Below are 17414 nucleotides of genomic sequence, written 5' to 3'. Positions count from 1 at the left end.
CAGCTCCAGAGCTATTGTCTTGATCCCCTCTTGCCTAATCTTTTACAGAAGAGGCATTTCTTTTGCTGTGCACTTTTGCTGTGGCTTTTTCATTTGGGGCTAGGTGTTACCTGCTGCTTCCGTGGAAGGAGCAAGTCACCTCTGAGACTGCAGTGCAGGCAGCTGCAGGAATTTGTATCATCAAGGCAACTGTGGCAAGAGAAGTAAATGATTGAGTGCGTGGCCCTCTCCTGGCTCTGGATGGGATCTGGGTTAATTCAGCTTCTGCTGCTGTATCCATTCCATAGGTAGGGCATGAGTCCAGAAATCAAATTTATCCACAGCACATTTCACAGCCAAATAATCCTGGGAGTTAGGAACTGGGACCTGTGGGCTCAGTTCTTAATGAACACCAGGTGTCCTTAACTGAGGGAGATGGGGAAAATTGGCTGAGATGCTTTCCCTTGAGACCTGGTGCTTATTCTGTGTGACCTGTGGTGTTACCAGCTAAGGATTTATCCTACTTTACATCATTTTCCTCCCCCCCTATTTTTGCTTCCCTTAAAATATGAAAATTAATGTAATTTTACTCATTTAATTATTATTTGCCTTGATAATACTAGGCAATTAGAATGTCAGAAAAGCTTTAAATATTGAAGACTGCAGGTTGACCTTAAAATCTGTTCCTTGAAAAGAATTCAAACTTTCTTCCAGATGGCTTTAATTTATTGATGCATCTTAATGGAAATTTTTTTTTTTCTCCACAAAGATCACATTTACATATATAAAATAGAAAATGATATTTTAAGGAAAGTTTTGCTAACAAAAAGAAAGCGGTATCTTTGATGTGTGCCCTGGGTTTCAGGATTGGAAATAATTTTCATTAAGCAAAGGGTCATGATAATGCTGTGTCTTTTCCACTCATTGAAGTCTACTATATTGGAAGGAAGTGAGAGATAATTACTAGACATTATCTACTCTTGCTTGACAGAAGACTAACATTATGAGGTGAAGTCTCTATACTCAAACTAAAAATTTAGGGTAATATACTCAGGTACGAATGGGATGTTGTTCGGGGAAGTTGGCTGGGTTATTCCCAATTTTCCTTTGCTGCAGGTTGTCCCTCTGAGTTTCCACAGGACACTCATCACAACAGGACGTTTCAGTCTTCTGTATCGGGATTAAAAGTTGAAGCCTTTAAAATTTGTGTTTCCCTCCTGTAGTGGGGCTGCCATTCCATGGACAGCTGTGCTGCAGATCTGGGCAGACATGCTGGAGAGGCAGCCTCTGCTCAACTGCAATGGTCAGCAAGCAACCACCTCCTCTAGCAAACCAAGCAATGCAAAATGACCATGGCTTTAAAATATTTTGTTTTATTAAATGTTTCAAATAACATAAACATAGTATTAACAATTTTATGGCTGAGGTTCACACAATTTGTGGTTTGACCATTTTATCTGATTTGAGAGCTCAAAAGGTTACACCCTAACATCAGAAACTCTGTAATCAATATTTATAACTGGAAGTTGTTTCATAGCTAACAATGGGATAGAAATAGCAGATAGAACCGTAGAAACTCTGGACAGGGGGAAGAGTACATATTTTACTGTAAACTGGGATTAGCCAAGATCATATAAGGACAAGAAACCTTTTCTAAGTGGCTTCATATTCATCTGAAAAAACAATTCATAGTTAGCTTTTAAGCAATAAAGAAAAGTGGGATAGTACGTATTTAATTATTCCCCAAAAAGACTTTATTTTCTGGATTTTAATTCTCTTTAAGTAAATCTGTACCACCTTGTCACGGTTTGATGCTGGCCCAATGCCAGTGCCCCCATGAAAACCCACACCTTCATACCACGACACACCTTCATACCAGTATTTAGCATCATGTTATGGGATGTTCACCACTTACCTTCTGGGGAATGTTATTTGCTCTGTGCTAGAATAAGGGGTCCAATTGTATTGAAGTTGTACTAAATGTTTATCCTTGCTTTCAGCGGTAGTCAATGCTGGAAGAGCAACAGCATGCTTTCAACCGTTAAGCTGTAGCTTATTTACAAAAAAACTATGGATGGCCCCTCCCTTTTTCCCAGTTGCTTTTTCATGATAATGACTTGATTAACAGCTATGGTTAGGTTCTCTTTACACTGGAAATGAGGGTAGAGGGTATGTTTTAATCGCTTTGTGGTAAACTGAAGTGGAACAGGGCACTCCAAACAAGCGCAGCCTCGCACTTCAGGATGAGCTCCACTCCTTTTACCATGTGGTCTGGTTACTGTTGTCTGGTGCTGGAAGATGCAGCTGTACACACAGGCAGATGTACTCGTGTTTCCTTAGAAAATGTAAAAGAACATATTTCTGCAGGAGGTGGGTAATGGGCCAACAACCTGTGATTTATCAGTGGTCTGTTGCCTCTCCCTCCTTACTGTGGAAAAATTGTTTCTTAACACAGAACAGAGAGTGGAGGGGCAAGACATTTAATTTTTTTAGTAACAGACATGCTGATGATGAACAGCTTTGGTTGTTGTTCAAAAGGCAGTTAAAACACAGATTAATTGTAGGGATTTGTTGTGGTTTGTTTTGTTATCACCATTTAATTAAAAAAAGATACTTGTTAATTGCAAGCTTCTGCCCGTTGCTGATGGTGAAATGATATTCAATGTTTTCTTTCAGATATCTTCCCCAAGGCTTGGGTTCTTCAGAGTACAAACAAATCCACTGAGGAGCACAAAGTAAATCATTGAACATCAGCCACTGCTTGAGGTGAAAACAAGTTCTTATGCCCAGCTCCCCATGATGACAGTCACAACTGGCACTCAAGGGCCACTGCCATACATCAGCCCCTGCACTGAAGCTTTCTGAAATAGGTCTGTGCTTCAGACAATCAGCTAGAAACATCTCAGGCCACAAGAAAATGGATTAAGGATTCAAGTTTCCCTTCACATTACGTGTGTGTTAAAACAAGCTAACAGCTTGATCCGCCCCAGGCAAGGCCAGAGCTCTGGAGCCAGCTGCTGGCAATGCTGTGTGGGCTATGAAAGGTCTCCAGAAGAGCAGACACCATCTGCAACAGCTCCTTTTTCCAACCCAAACAACTCCTGCTGTTTTTTTGGGGCTGAGTTTTTCTGCAGCTGTTTCCTTCACCAAAATGCTGAAGAGCCTTAATATGTCACACCACCACTATTCTGAGTGCAGCACCTTTTTGTGTGCTCAGAAAATCAGGTCTGGATATGTTCAGGGGAGCAAAAAATACACCTCAGACTTGCAGGGACAATAGAGCCTGTGCACACAATTGTGAATGCCTACAGTATTCATGTATGTATTGTGAGGAATTCCTGGCATGAGTAGGGAAGGGGAAGAAAAGGTGGGGCACTTTACTCTCAGGAGAGCTGACTGATGTTGCTGTAGCAGCTCTGCACCTTTGACTTTTCTGAGACCCAAGCTTTTGTCTATCGTGCACAACCCAAGACTTATGATCCCCTTTAGTGTTGCTTCTCTTTGTCCATAAGGCATGCACTTTAAAAGACTTTCAGGATAAATGCTGAAATTATTTCCTGATGTTTGAGTGGAAGTTTGTTTCAAAGTGATCTACAGTTTTGGTTTGCTTTGTGTTTTAGCCTTTCCTATGAGGACTACAAGATGCCTGATGACCAGATGATGTAGCTGAGGGAATGCACTCTTCCTGGAGGAATCCCTGCAGCAACCTTAGCCCCACCAAGGTAGCAAAGTACAATGCCACAACCTTCCCCAAAATATTGCTGTGGCAACACTGGACAGGGAACGTTGGTCCCCACCCCCGAAAACACAGAACTCCAGGTTTCCCAGGTGGTGACACCTTGCACAACATGCCCTGAAGCTGGAAAACACATGCCCAACAACCAGTTGCACTACAGAAAGCACATTTCCAAGGCAAGAACTTCAGAAATTTGCATCTTTGTAAACTGGGTGCTTGACCTATTTAAGCACAGATCAAAAGCTGTGTGCGACAAATACAGAGGTCTGTGGCAGGCAATGCCAGAGCCCTGCCATCCTGGACACCACATTTCTGGTCAGGTTCTGCTGCAGGCACCCTTTGGCAATTGCTTGGAATCAAGACCTCTGGGGCATATGGGGCAAGATTAATTCCTTGAACCTCTAGAAAGATTTCTGAACCAGCTTGAAGTGCTCAGATATAAATGCACTGTCATAATTTGTTCTTACCTTCACTTCCAAAACCAAGTGTAATTTTTGAGGAATGCCGGGTTTGTAAATTCTCTGCTCTTCTCAGCTCATGAAAGAGCAACTGTGTCACTTTGTTGTGTTTTTTGTGTAGCATTACTTTTTCAGACAGCTGGCATGACACAAGATTAGAGAAACTGGGTGCTGCATTGAAGACTGATCATCTTAAATGTGCTTATTCAGTATTATCAGAATAAATAATATTTTGGTGTAAGATTTGACTCTGAAAATCTGACAACACAGTAAATTTGTTGCTGTCGTTGCACCAGCTACTTTCAAGAAGGCTCGCTCTCTCTCTCTGCCCCCACAGGAATTTACAATTCACTACAAGAAACAAGGATCTCCAACAGCCATGAGCATTATGAAGGTCCTTGGCTTCCTTTCTAAACTGCAATTTAATTCTAAAACTCTGAAAAATCAAATTCTGAAAATTCTCAACTGCAGGACAAAGTGTTACCTTCACTCTTGCATGACTGTTCTTACAGAGAAGTCAAAGAATCACAGAGCTGCTTAGGTCAGAAAAGACCTTTAGGATCATTAAATCCAACATTTAACCTATTCTCAAGAAAAACAAGTTTCAGACTTTTTAATGCCTCCTGACAGGAATGGCAGCAGAACAGACCCAATGATGCTTCCTCCATGTGTGTGTTTACACTTTGCCACTGGAAATGATCAACCACAAAGTGATTTAGCTGTAATGAAAGCCCAGTATCAGGCTGGTTTTGAGCTACAGGGAGAGAGATTTCCTGCAGGGGAAAAAAAGACCCATACTTCAAAAATAATGACAGGTTTCTGTATTGTTCTTCTGATTTTTATGAAGTCTTCTCTTAATTCTCAGGGTTAATACAGCATTTTTCAAGACCTCCAAAATGTCTCAAGCAAATGTGGGAGACAGGACCAGGAATTTTTTAATATACTGAAACCTTAACCACAGGGAGAAAAGAAGACCTCTCTGTAAGAAAGCAGCTTGTGAGTGAGCAGAGTTAACACAGGTGCATGAATTCTATGTGTGTCTTCAGGTATGGCTTCAAAGCATCAGTCCTCAGCAGCAATACAAGATCTGAAAACTATTCTGTGTGTTCACTGGCCTTGTGTGACTGATGTTTCCCCCTCCTAAGTTTTGAAAAACTATAAAGGTGTAATCTTGTTTTTTCAGTAATGTACCATTTCACTGAATGAGAATGAACAAACAGCCGCTTTAGGAAGTCCTCTTACACGTTAATTTCCTCAGCTGGGTCTTCTCTGGTGGGATCCTTGTCTTCCAAGGTCATGCTTTAAATTTGCCTCTTTTGAGAAAGAAGATGGGATTAAGATTGCCTAAGGAGTAGTACATGGGAAGACAATGACTTTGCTTAATCCTTACTCTTGCACATCAGACTTTAGATGAGGGGTCCCAGCTTGACCTGTTCCTAAAGCTTCAGTTAATGGCTTTAAAAATTGGCCTGGTCCTATGGATGAAAGACCTTATATTAAAGCATTAGTTAAAATTAAAAAGGTGAGCATGTGACAGTGTACACTAAGTGCCAGCTGCTGTTGGAGAGAGTGGATTTTTCTACTACTTTCAGACCCTGATGCCCACAGTTGCTGATTAGAGGAGATTGAGGTCCTTCTGGAAGAGGCTGGTTGCTGATGGATGGCTTCAGTGCCTGAGGGTGCTGGATGCCCTGAAGTAGGACAGGAACTTGTAGCAGAGGCTCACCACAAAGTACCAGATGTTTCGAGCCATCTGTGACCTTGCGATGAAGATGCGCCAGATGATCACGAGGAGGGTGGTGTTGAATGCGTATCGGATGTTCCTCAGCCTGGGAAAGAGGCATCTTATCAAGAAACACACAAACAACGAGAAGCTCACCAGCCTCCTGCATTTCCTACAGGCAATTCAGGAATAAATCTTATTTACAAGTGGCCCTTGGGTAGGATTCCTTGCTATGGAAAACTATCCCCTTATTCTATGTTTGTAAATACTGACAAACTGCTGTGATAAGAAATAAGTTATTTATCTCCATTTTAATCTATCATAATAATAATTTTGCAATGTAGTTAGACTTATTTTCCCCAAAGCTAGCCAGGAGCTCTTCTGTTTGTCCCTGGGTGTGACTTACTTGCGTAGATGTTGCTTTGCTGCTGGAATTCCAGCCATGTCCTCATTTAACAAGTACTTCTTAGCACCTATGCAGTAGCTCTCAATGTACTCTGACCAGTGCAGCTGGCGAACATCAAAGTTGTATAACTGGGATTTAAAGACAAAGAGTGAAAGCTGAACACCAGAGTTCAAAACCAGTTCACTTGAAGCATCAGTTCTTCATTGATCTCTGTTCCTGACAAGGCCCTCTCTCTGAAATTCTCAAAGCCACTGAGCTCCAAGCACTGGCAGACTGTGTTTCACAGCTGCTGATTAATGTCCCACCCAGCTGGGAATCTGGGCAAAGCAAGCAGAAATGTAGTGCTAGCTGGCAGAAAATAAAGGTGTTTATCTTTCAGGTGGCAACTTTTCCATAAATACATGTATTTGTGTATACACACACACACACACACACACACACAGAGAGAATCATGGAAGAGAAATGGCATTCCACACAGGCAAACAGATTCAAATTACAACTTCCATGCAGTTTTAACATGTCACTAAAATTATGTGTAAATAATTTAAGTGGACATTGAGTCAACAGGTGCCTCTGCATTGGTGTAACTGTCAGCTGTGCCGCATTCTCTTTTGGCAGCTACATCAACAGAAGTCCAGAAAATTGATCACTTGGGTGTTTGGCATAAACAAAATCTCGTTGTCGAGCCAACTACCCCAGTTGATTTTGGTTGCTCATGCTGGACAAATTGTAGCAAGCTCTCAGGCAGCTGTCTCTTGGAGCAAAGAAAGGCTTTGTAGAGAGGAAGAAGTTTTCATAGAATAGGTTGGGTTGTCAAGTGACCTGACAACACTCTCCTGTAATAAATGGAAAGCTCCCGAAATAAATCATTTCAGATTAAAATCAATTCCAATTATCTAGATATTGTTTAAATGCTCCACAGTACACCAAAAATAATTGCTGCGGATGAACAGAATCTGAGATTATCAACCCATATTCAAGACATATTTACCTTTCTGTCCTCTGTGTTAAGGTGACTCATTAACATATTCATATTATCTGAAGACCAGTTCCAGGACTGGGTGGAGAAATACTGCAGGAGTGTCATAGACTTGTGCAGCCGATTGATAATCTTCATCATTCTGAAACAAAGGGAGAGCATCAGAGGTGAGCAGGAAGTCTGACCTTATGCAGAAGCTGCTGGTTTTTGTTTCCACCAATCCAGGTGAATAAACATTCCAATTCCTCCTGAGCACTGCCCTGCTACTTGCTAGGCTAAGAACTTGCCCAGCAAGTCCCAACTGCTCCAGCTGAGCTCGAGGCTAGAGTTACCCAGCTTGTATTGTTGGCTCCAACATGGGAGCCATCATTGCCACTGATGTCCACCTCACTGGTCTGACCTAAGCAAGGGTTGGAAGCTGCGTCTACCTCATGTTCCACTGCTGTGGAGGGAAGAGCTCATCTGAGCTGGCATGAAGTCTGCACCACAAAGGTACAGTGCTGCTGTTCCCAAGGTGGGTACTTCTCTTTCTGCCACAGGAATTTTCATCTACTCCCAAGCCTGAGTTGTGTACTGAAGCAAGGCTCTGATTTTTGGCATTAGCACCAGTATTTGGTGACCACATCTGCAGCATGGACACTGAGCTCAGAAGTCATTTGCTCAACTTCAGTTTTCAGACAGAACCAAAGAATCACAGAGTAGTTTGGGTTGGAAGGGAGCTTAAAGATCATCTTGTGCCAACCCCTGCCATGTGCAGGGACACCTTCCACTATCACAGGTTGCTCAGAGCCCCATCCAACCTGGCCTGGAATACTTCCAGTGATGGGGCAGCCATAGCTTCTCTGGGTAACCTGTTTCAGGGCCACTCCACCCTCACAGGGAAGAACTTCCTCCTATATAATCTAAATGTACTTTTTTTTCAGTTTGAAACCATTCCCCCCTATCCTGTGGTTACGCTCCACAATAAGAGTCCCTCGTCTACTTTCCCACTGGTCTGCTTAAAGTACTGAAAAACTGTTACCAGGTCTCCCATGTACCTTTTCTTCTCCAGCCCCAACAGTCCTGGCTCTCCCAACCTGTCCTCATAGGAGAGGTGCTCCAGCCATCTGACCATCTTTATGGCCCTCCTCTGGACCCCTTCCAACAGCTCCACATCTCTGCTCTCTTGCTTCACAGACATAACTGCTTAAGGACTTGGGAAATGTAGGTTTAGGTCCTCTGTTGTGTCTTGGCCTTTTCTTACTAATTTTTTGTACAAAAGTGGATGACAGTAATGCTGTCCTACCCTGCAGGATTATTTTAGTTGTCCCAGGAGTCATGAGTAAAAAAGGCATCTGGCAGTTGTTTTAAAGTGTGATGTACAGGGCTCCATCGATTCTGAGAGGACACCATGTCCTCTCAGACTGGGTAAAGAGAAATGCAAGAGAAAGCATTAAAAGGCTGACTTTTGTGGAAAAAAAGAGCTGTTTTCATGCAAAATTTTGAGCTTCCCAGGGGGTAACACAGTTGCTGTGACAAATAAAAGGTGGCAGTCTGTGGGAGAATGGTGCCAGGCTGGCCTCTCCCTACGAAGATGTGACTGCCACCGTGATAAGCACTCAGCACAGCACAGCAAAACACTATGAGTCCATCAGTTTAGAGCAGAACTGTGCAGCTAACCCAAAGCAACTGGAAAGAGCACTAAAACCTTAGACAGGCACTCCTTCGTAAAGTGGCTTTCATTTTAGAAGCAAAGCAGATTAAAGGAACCTTCATTCCGAATAATTATGTGCAAGTCGACTGAATGCAGTTTATCTGAACTGCTTTAAAATTATTTCAGAATAATCCTCATGTGCAGGGCAAGCATCATGGGGCAAAGTTTTGTGAATATTTTAATACATTTTAGGAACTTGGGAAGAAGAAATGCAGCTAGATTGGAAAGATCTGAAGCTGCCCCTCAAGCTGACTCCCCAAAATCTTTAAAGTGCTTAGGACTAATGGAAACTGACAGAAAAAAGAAAGGATAAGAGAACCAACTGTTTAGTATATGGGAAAAAATCTTCCCTGTGAGGGTGGAGTGGCCCTGGCAAAGGTTGCCCAGAGAAGCTGTGGCCGCCCCATGCCTGGAAGTGTCCAAGACCAGGTTGGACGGGGCTCTGAGCAACCTGGGATAGTGGAAGGTGTCCCTGCACATGGCAGGAGTGGAACTGGATTATCTTAAAGCTTCCTTCCAACCCAATCCAGTCTGTGATTCTATGATCTGGAGAGCTGTGTGTGATAACTGCATTTCATGTCAACTGTCTAAACTCAGTTGATGTGACCACATTCAAAACACTGACCAGTAATTTGTATGAAGGAAAGGTCTTCTGCAAAACATCAACTGAGTAGAAACATGGCAAAGATTTCTTACAGGAAATCTCATTCTCCACTATGGAGGAACTGAGAGGAAAAAACTGAGGATTAGCTCTCATTCTGGCCACAGTTCAGACATGCATTTTGTCTTCTAGAAAACTGTTTACAGCAATTATTTCTTTATTTACTCCCATACAGAGCCTTGCATGAGGAGATGCTCAGGTGAGACAGGATTGCCCCAAGTGACTACTAAGGGTATAAAAACCACATTATGCTCTATGTCATGGATGGATGTGCAGCACTCACAGGAAACCACTTAGGGCAGTTTTGCTTGAATGAGCTTACACCTAAAAAGGCTTTTTTTTTTTTTTAATTTCATGTGGTTTACTGCCCTTAGACCATAAAGGTCTGATATTCAGGTATCTGGGAAAAGAAGAAACAATGAGCTGCTACGGTGCTTTCTACCACATTGCAGCAATACCTGGATGAGCTCAAGTATTGTGTTAAAAGAAAAGGAGAACTATATTAAAAAAAAAAAGAAGACTTAGAAAACTCCCAACTTCACTGGTGAGCCATCTTTGCTGAGGCTGCAAATCTTAAAGTTCAGAAGATCATGCTGACTTTTGTTTGACATTTAACTACAGCATTTTTTGCAGGCAGTGTCCACTGGTTAATTATGCCAATCAGCTTCATGAAAAGAAATGTCAATTGCAATGGCAGTGCCAAGATCTTACTGCTGCCCATTTCAACAAAGATTGGAGATTCCAGCCTAATTTCAATTTACCTCTATTTCTAGGGTAATTCTTTCCTCCTGGATAACTGGAAGTCTTTTAACAGACCAATGTGCCTCCAAAGCAGAATGTCAGGGATAAATCAGAGCAGCTGACATCAACACAGTGCTAGCATCCTGTTCTCACACTGCACAAATCCTCCTCTGCGGTGTCAGGGAGTGAAGGAGGACAATGTCTGGAGTAACATTACTTACAAGAGGATTGCTTCCACATGGGACATGGATACTGCTGTTCCTCCAAGCCCTACCACTCACTGCCAGGGCTCAAATACCACCCATAATGGTGAATTGCCCTCCTAAATACAATTAGAATTTAATAATACTCAGAAACAATTGCTACCTAGATTTCAGACCACTTATGGAAACAGCTACTTGAGCTATTTATTTATGGGGGAAAAAAACGTATTAGCTGGTATGTTCTAAACCTTGCCAGACTCAAGTCCATATGTAAGCTCATGCCAGATAGGGGTGATCCCATTGGAAAGCTGAAGTGGTAGAGATCTGGATACAGAGAAGACAGAAGACTACCAGCCCTCATCTGCCTTGGGAACCTCTGAAGTGTGTAAAACCAAGTTCAAAAGATGTGCTCTTCTCCAGGGGGTGGGAAGGGTGTGAACCCTAGGCTGTGTTTAACTACAGCCATGCATTTCCTCATTTTCCTCAAGAGAAGGAGATGGGAAGAAGCTCAAGGACTCCAGTTCTCATCACTGGTTCAAGCTCTGCTCTCCACAGGAGTGGCAGGTATGCAGGAGGCTGAGGGCACCATTCCTTACCTGGGCTTTCTCCCCGTGAGCCTCATGTACAGGTCGTACAGGATGGCAGGTGCCTTGTGGCTGACAGTGATCCAGTACTGGTTAATCAAGTAGCTGGAGGTCATGTGAGCATTGGGTGTTCGGAAGGCCTGCTCCAGGGGGTTCCTTTTGAACGTGGACATGACGTACTGCCCTGCAAGGGACCAAGCATTTTTCACTGGCAATCACTCACTTCCAGCTGGGCTGGAAGCACAGTGCAGCACAGCCCAAGTTGTTATGCTTCACACCTCCAGCCCACAGCTCTCTGAATTGTGTTACCAGAACTTGGACCAGGTTGTCCCTTCTGCCATGAAAAAAACTGACGACTCCATCTATTGCCTATTTGAAACCCAATCCTGCTCCACACTTAACACGGGCAGACAAAACCTCCTTGTCAAAGCACCTAAACATAAAGGAGGAAAAGCAGGCAGCTCTAAGAGCTTCAAGGAGCTTCAGCTCTGCTTTCACCTGCAGTAAAAGAAATTGGTAAATGCTAACATGTCATTAGATCACTGAAAGCAAACTTTGATCTGCTACCATAAAATAAAAATTACATTTCTAAATTTCAGTCAGATTTTCCAATGGGCTGAGGTTTGAGTTAGTCTGTCACTTATACAGGGTGATAGCTTTAAAAAGACTTCATTATATCCTTTCAAACCACATCCTGACCCACACCACCAAATGTCTGCCTGTTTTCAGAAGACCTCTGGATGCTCTAAGGCAGCAAAGTGTCTTGTATTCTTAACTCAAAAACAAATGATAGGGCAGGAATCTTCCCTCCCCTCTTCATGTTAAGGCACAAAATATGCTGGGTCTGATTCTGAGCTCTGTCAATGGCACAGTGACACAAAGTGGTATCTAGACATGCATATCTGGGACATTTCATATTGCAGAGGCTTAAGAGAACCACAGTAATTGAGTGTAAGACTATCATCCTAGGGACTAATAAACAGATGGTGCTCCTACTCCTCAGCACCAGCAAGCTCCAGAAAGAAGAATATGTGGGCTTTTTTCACTTTCTAAAAAATTGATTTGAGAGTGAACAACATCAATCTGTGCTCATATTATCATTTAGTCTCTAAGCTTATGTTACAAATAGAAAATCAGATGAGAATTTGCAAGCCACAAGAAACATCCAGATCATCCTCAGATAAGCAGATTTCAATCATAATATTCAGACAGGACTCTCCAGTGTCTGTGCTCAGCTCATTACTGCACTTCAAGTAGTGACTTTTGCTGTACTTCTACTAAGAACCCCAAATCAGAAATTTGTCACCTCAAGGAGCTACTGCAACGACTTAGTGGGTGGGTCTTTCCCCTCCAACCTCAACAAAAAAATGCAGCAACAAATCTTGCAACAACTCACAGGCAGGTTCTACAGGGGGAGAATTTGACACAGGTCTCACCCAGATAGACTAACAAGAATAAACTGAACTTAATTTTTGCTACGCTGAACATCATCTCCAGCCTGTTTTACGGTTTAGTTTTGAGGAGAAACTGCAAAATGTACTTCACAAAGTCAGACTAACCAGATTCACATTGCAGCAAAGCAGAATATGCTTCTTCAGATAAAAAATTAGTTGTTTGACGACATCTTTGTAAAAATAGGCAAAGTACTGAGAAAGTAAGGGAAAAGAAAAACCTCAAGGCATATCATTATTTGGAAAATAAATAAATCAGTTAAGGCCCCTTTTAACACTAGGAGTTTTTACCTGTGTCTGAGGAGCTTTAGAATGAACCGTCTTAAACATGGGTGTTTCCTCCCTCCCTCTCTCCCTCCCAGCTCATCACTCAAAGTGTACTCAAAGCATCACCATCTCCGCTACTTCTGTGCCCAAGCCTTGGTATCCCTAATCTAATCCAGCCTCAATTTCTCTGTTTGATCTTTCTCCCCTTGAAAAATCCCTACCTCCTTGTGTACACCTGTCACTCCAACAGCAGGTCCTGGTGTCACCTGGCCTAACCAGGTAGCCCAGGCCCATCCCTCTGCAAAACCCATGTTTGCTTTGCACTAAAATGCTCAGTCCCAGGCCAGGTGACTCCCATTCCCTTCCCTGGTTTCTCAGCAGCTTCCAGACACTCAGAACCCTCCATCGTGATGACCAGTCACACACCCTGACTCCTTGAACAGAATTATGTGTATTTCCCAAAAAGAAATTGGTAGGAGTCTGAATAAGGATTCAGACTGGATGCCTGCAGTCATAACATTGTGATGCAGTAAATCTTTCCCAAACTAATTTCTTCAGCCATGCAACATCTTTAAAGGCAAAATGTTGCACTTTAATACTCCATCCTAATTCTCTGCAGCATGCTGCTCTCAGAAAAACTGTGGCCACAACACGGGATAGAAAGAGCTTCATAGTGTCACCCAAGAGGAAAATTTTGCCTTCAGTTCCACCACACAGCTCAGCTGCTCATGGAAGATGCTGCTGCTGCTGCTGCACCCAGATGATTTCATGGCTAATTCCACAGTTATAAGCAGAGGAAAAGAATAAAATCAATGACAATGCACTAAATACATTGCTGTTTTCATCAGGACATTTACACTGAAAAAGGGTTAACAAAGGCAAACCTCAGAAAGTGGTGCTATGGTGGCTTTTGCTGAAGTAGCAGCCTGTGAAGAGCTTTGCATTCACTCCTGTGAAAAAGCCACAGAAGATCTTGACTAACCACAACAGTTCATCTCTCATTAAAAAAAAAAAAAAAAAAAAGCCAGGAGCTGGATGTGATGTCCTCAACACTCAGCCAATTGCTGAAACCTCTTCCCTGCTAGGCCACGTGATCAGATATCATGGTTAAGACATTTATTCTGTAAATGCAATTATGGTCTCATTCTCTGCTGGCTTAGTTTGCCATGAAAATAAAGCAAGGGGAAAAGCAAAACAAAGGCTGAGAGATGGAATAGCCAGCCTCCTGTATTTAAAGCACAAAGATATGAATGCAGGGGTAACAGAAAGTAAACCAGGCCCAGTACATTTGTCCATGAATGTACTAACTGTACACAGTATTTCACAGTACACAGCTGAGACAAATTCTGCTGCTTAGCTTCAGCATGAGTTTTTCTCTTCAAGGCTGTCAGGATGTGTCTCCCTTTCTTTCACCCCTGCCTTGGAAGTACATCCGCTTGAAGAAAAGTCAGCCATGAAAATAATTTGATTTTTTCCCCCACAAAACTCATGTTCAAAATACAAACTATTCTTGAAGCCCACGTGTCATCTCAGTATTTTCCTCCTGAAGTGCAAACCTCTCAATTCTGTTCAGAATTCTCTGATGGACAAGAAAGACTACTTCACTTCCATAATATCACAGAATCCTAGAATGGTTTGGTTTGGAAGTACCCTTTGCCTCACAGGACCCTCACCCAAAAATACAGTTTGAATGGCAGACACCAAATGCTACCTAAATTGTGGAAACCAGTTCTTCAAAGTGTAAGGAACACTATGGATGCTCTCCATTTAAATGAGACCTTACCCATTTCTCCCCAGAAGAAAGGATTGATTCCCCCTGTTGTGCAGTTGTACACCAACAGGTTTTTTGGTCTGGAAAACAGAAAGAAGTATTATTTTGAGATGTGAAGAAACTCTATTTTTTTAGGGATGGGATTACAAGAACAATCCATTGCAAGTAAATTCCCAGTTTAGTACCAAACAAAGCTTGCATTTTTTGGTGTGGAACTAAACATGGATCACACTTGTTTTATTTCTTCTTTCAACATAAATCAAGAATTAATCCAACAGTTTTCTTGATCTAAGCATGCCTTGCCAAGGGTGTCAAGTGATGAAATCAATATAGCATTTTTCTTACTGCATACTTGAAAACTGCACAGTTTAATTAGGTGGATTTCTTAATAATGCTTTGAGGGGAAAGCTGGTGAGCAGCTCTTCAAGGTCCTTTTAGGATCCTTATTTAGCTTACTGGATGTAGCTCTACCCTCAGCTCAGAGGGCTTACTCTGTTTTTTAGAGTAAAACACTTCTGTCTTTTATTTGCCTGGGTTAGATTTCTCAGAGTTGCATAAACCTCCAGAATAGTTAACGTGATTTATTCTCTGTAGTCCTACCTAATGATTAAAGGCCAGACCAAAGGTTCACAGGAAAAGACCTTAAATCCTTAATATCACTTCTACATACTCTTCTCAACAATGCAAAGAAGGGAGATTTTTTTAGATAATATAACCTATAAGCCCATAATATTTTTACATTGTGCAGTGTTTCCCAGGGAAAACATGTAGAGCTTTTTTACCAAGAAAACTCCAGAAGACAATTGAGAAGCAACTCAATGAAAAGGAGGCCCAAAAACCACTGCTGCAAAACTCTTCGCCTTCAGAAGAGTGACTTCTGAGAGGCAAGAAACAGGTCTCACCTGTAGCTGTAGAGATTTCCTAACTCTAAACCCTGCCTTTATTGCGTCTCCTATGCTCTCAGTCCTTGCTATCCCACAGGGAGAAAACACCACCCAAAAAAATCAATCAACCAGCCTCTTGCACTGATTTTTAATTAGTTCCTGGTTCCCTTTAAAGTGCTGGTGCAGGGAGCAAATGTTCCAGCTGTGTGGCCAAAGAGGAATGCTACAAAGAGGGATGCCCTCCCACCTGTGCACGGCCGTGTACCACCCAGCTGCCAGAGTCAGGTTGATGGCGACATCGACGGGAATCATGTCTGCCACTGCTTCGTTGTTGGCAATGACGGTCCGCAGGATCCCTTTACCTGCCTGTGGGACAGGGAGAGAGGGAAACAGTCACCCACTTCAGGCTAGGCTGAGATTTACCTGGAAGGACTCCAGCAGCGTGCACTGGGCACAGGCCAGCACTGTAGCAAGTTTTTTCTGTTGCAGATTATTTGGCTTCTGTGACAACAAAGATGGATCTCCCATGGATCCTGCTGTCCTGCATTTCCAGAGGACACCGGGAAACATGATGATGTCTGTGGTGTGGAAAAGCTGGGACTCTTAATTTAACTCAATATAAAAGAAAATACCCAAGGAGAATTTGCTGCTGTAAAATGCATGCCTGAAAGTTACATTTTCTTAAATGACACAGGCAGACAGAGGTCTGAGTATAGCTCGGAGACTACAGTCACTTTGAAAATGGCACCTGTAAGATTTTTGAAAAGTTGACTACCTTTCCTTTGGATGTATTCACACTCTCCTCTTCTCCAAAGCCGTCTGTTAAGCACAAAGATACAAAGGATGGCCCCTCCCTTGAAGAGCACATCACCCTCCAAAACTCAGCAAAAGGAATCAGTGCAAATACAAAGCACTGACAATGAAAAAGAAGAAAGAGGAAAGAACAAAAAATTTTCACCTTGCTTCAGTAGGAAGTGCATTTTTCAAGGGATCAGGCTCCCCAAAAATATGTACATTTAACCTAAATGCTTATCAGGGGGTTTTCATGATGACCAATGAGGTTTTGGAGGTTCCACAGGAGAGATATGGCAACAGCATGGCAGACTGGATCAGAGAGGACAAGGCAAAATACAGAAAGCTGGGGGTGAAATGGGGTGAAGAAACTTTACTTGCTGTGTCATGGATGAGGGCTCAACAGAGCACAAAAGAGAAGAAACCCAACATGGCAGAGTCATGGTTGCAATCAAGTTCTTTCTTGTGTGGAAAACAATGCAGTGAAGCTGAGGAACAAGGGAAAAAGCTGAGAGGATAAAAGTGCTGGTGAAGCAAGAAAGGACAAAAGCTCTTGTAATTTAGTTTTGTGCAAAATCAGAGGAAAGGAGTGAATGAAGGAGCAAAAGAACATTTGCTAGAGATCCATCAATATTTAAAAGGTAGGGCAAAGGAAATGTTATAGCTTTTCTTAAATTATTTTCATACAATCTGAAACTCGAATTTAATTATAAAATAGATTAAATTTTTCTACAGCAACTAAACACAAATTGCCTAGTTGTGGAAAACCCCTTGCCTGAAGTCTGAGGAGAAAAAAAAGTCATTAAAAAAGCATTTAAGACTTGCTATTAACTTGTAAAGCACACACCACTGTCTAGTGGTCATTGGTGGATTTTAAGGGATACCATATTCCATCTTTGGAAGGTGTTTATCTTCAGGAGTCTTTCTGGTGGCTGTTCTCCTCCTCCTTCTCCCGTCTGCAATCAGATGCATTGCATTTCAGAGCTTTCAAGTAAGGGAACAACACTTCTGACTGATTTAATTTTCAGGAATTAGGACTTCTGAGCAGTCCCATCTCATCCTTGGTGCATCAGTCAGAGGGATCAC

The 17414-nt window shown here is 42.3% G+C and overlaps 1 protein-coding gene across 6 annotated transcripts in view; it reads right to left on the bottom strand.

Annotated features, from left to right (window-relative positions):
• Positions 1–1332: 1332 nt before the first annotated feature.
• LOC119708750 (fatty acyl-CoA reductase 1-like) overlaps positions 1333–17414 on the bottom strand; it is a 120329-nt gene continuing 104247 nt past the window's right edge. For all 6 annotated transcript variants that reach the window (XM_038155538.1, XM_038155539.1, XM_038155542.1 and 3 more), the window contains 6 exons: positions 15784–15902; positions 14665–14732; positions 11176–11347; positions 7294–7423; positions 6303–6430; positions 1333–6002 (listed from right to left, as the gene is read on the bottom strand). In XM_038155538.1, coding sequence (XP_038011466.1) covers positions 5840–6002; positions 6303–6430; positions 7294–7423; positions 11176–11347; positions 14665–14732; positions 15784–15902 — 780 coding nt within the window. In that variant the 3' untranslated portion in view covers positions 1333–5839. The remainder of the gene's footprint in view (positions 6003–6302; positions 6431–7293; positions 7424–11175; positions 11348–14664; positions 14733–15783; positions 15903–17414) is intronic.

Source organism: Motacilla alba, chromosome 1A, assembly GCF_015832195.1.
Source record: "Motacilla alba alba isolate MOTALB_02 chromosome 1A, Motacilla_alba_V1.0_pri, whole genome shotgun sequence".
Taxonomy (NCBI): Eukaryota; Metazoa; Chordata; class Aves; order Passeriformes; family Motacillidae; genus Motacilla; species Motacilla alba.
The sequence above is the reverse complement of the archived record's forward strand: the minus strand, read 5'-3'. Positions and strand labels throughout refer to the sequence as shown.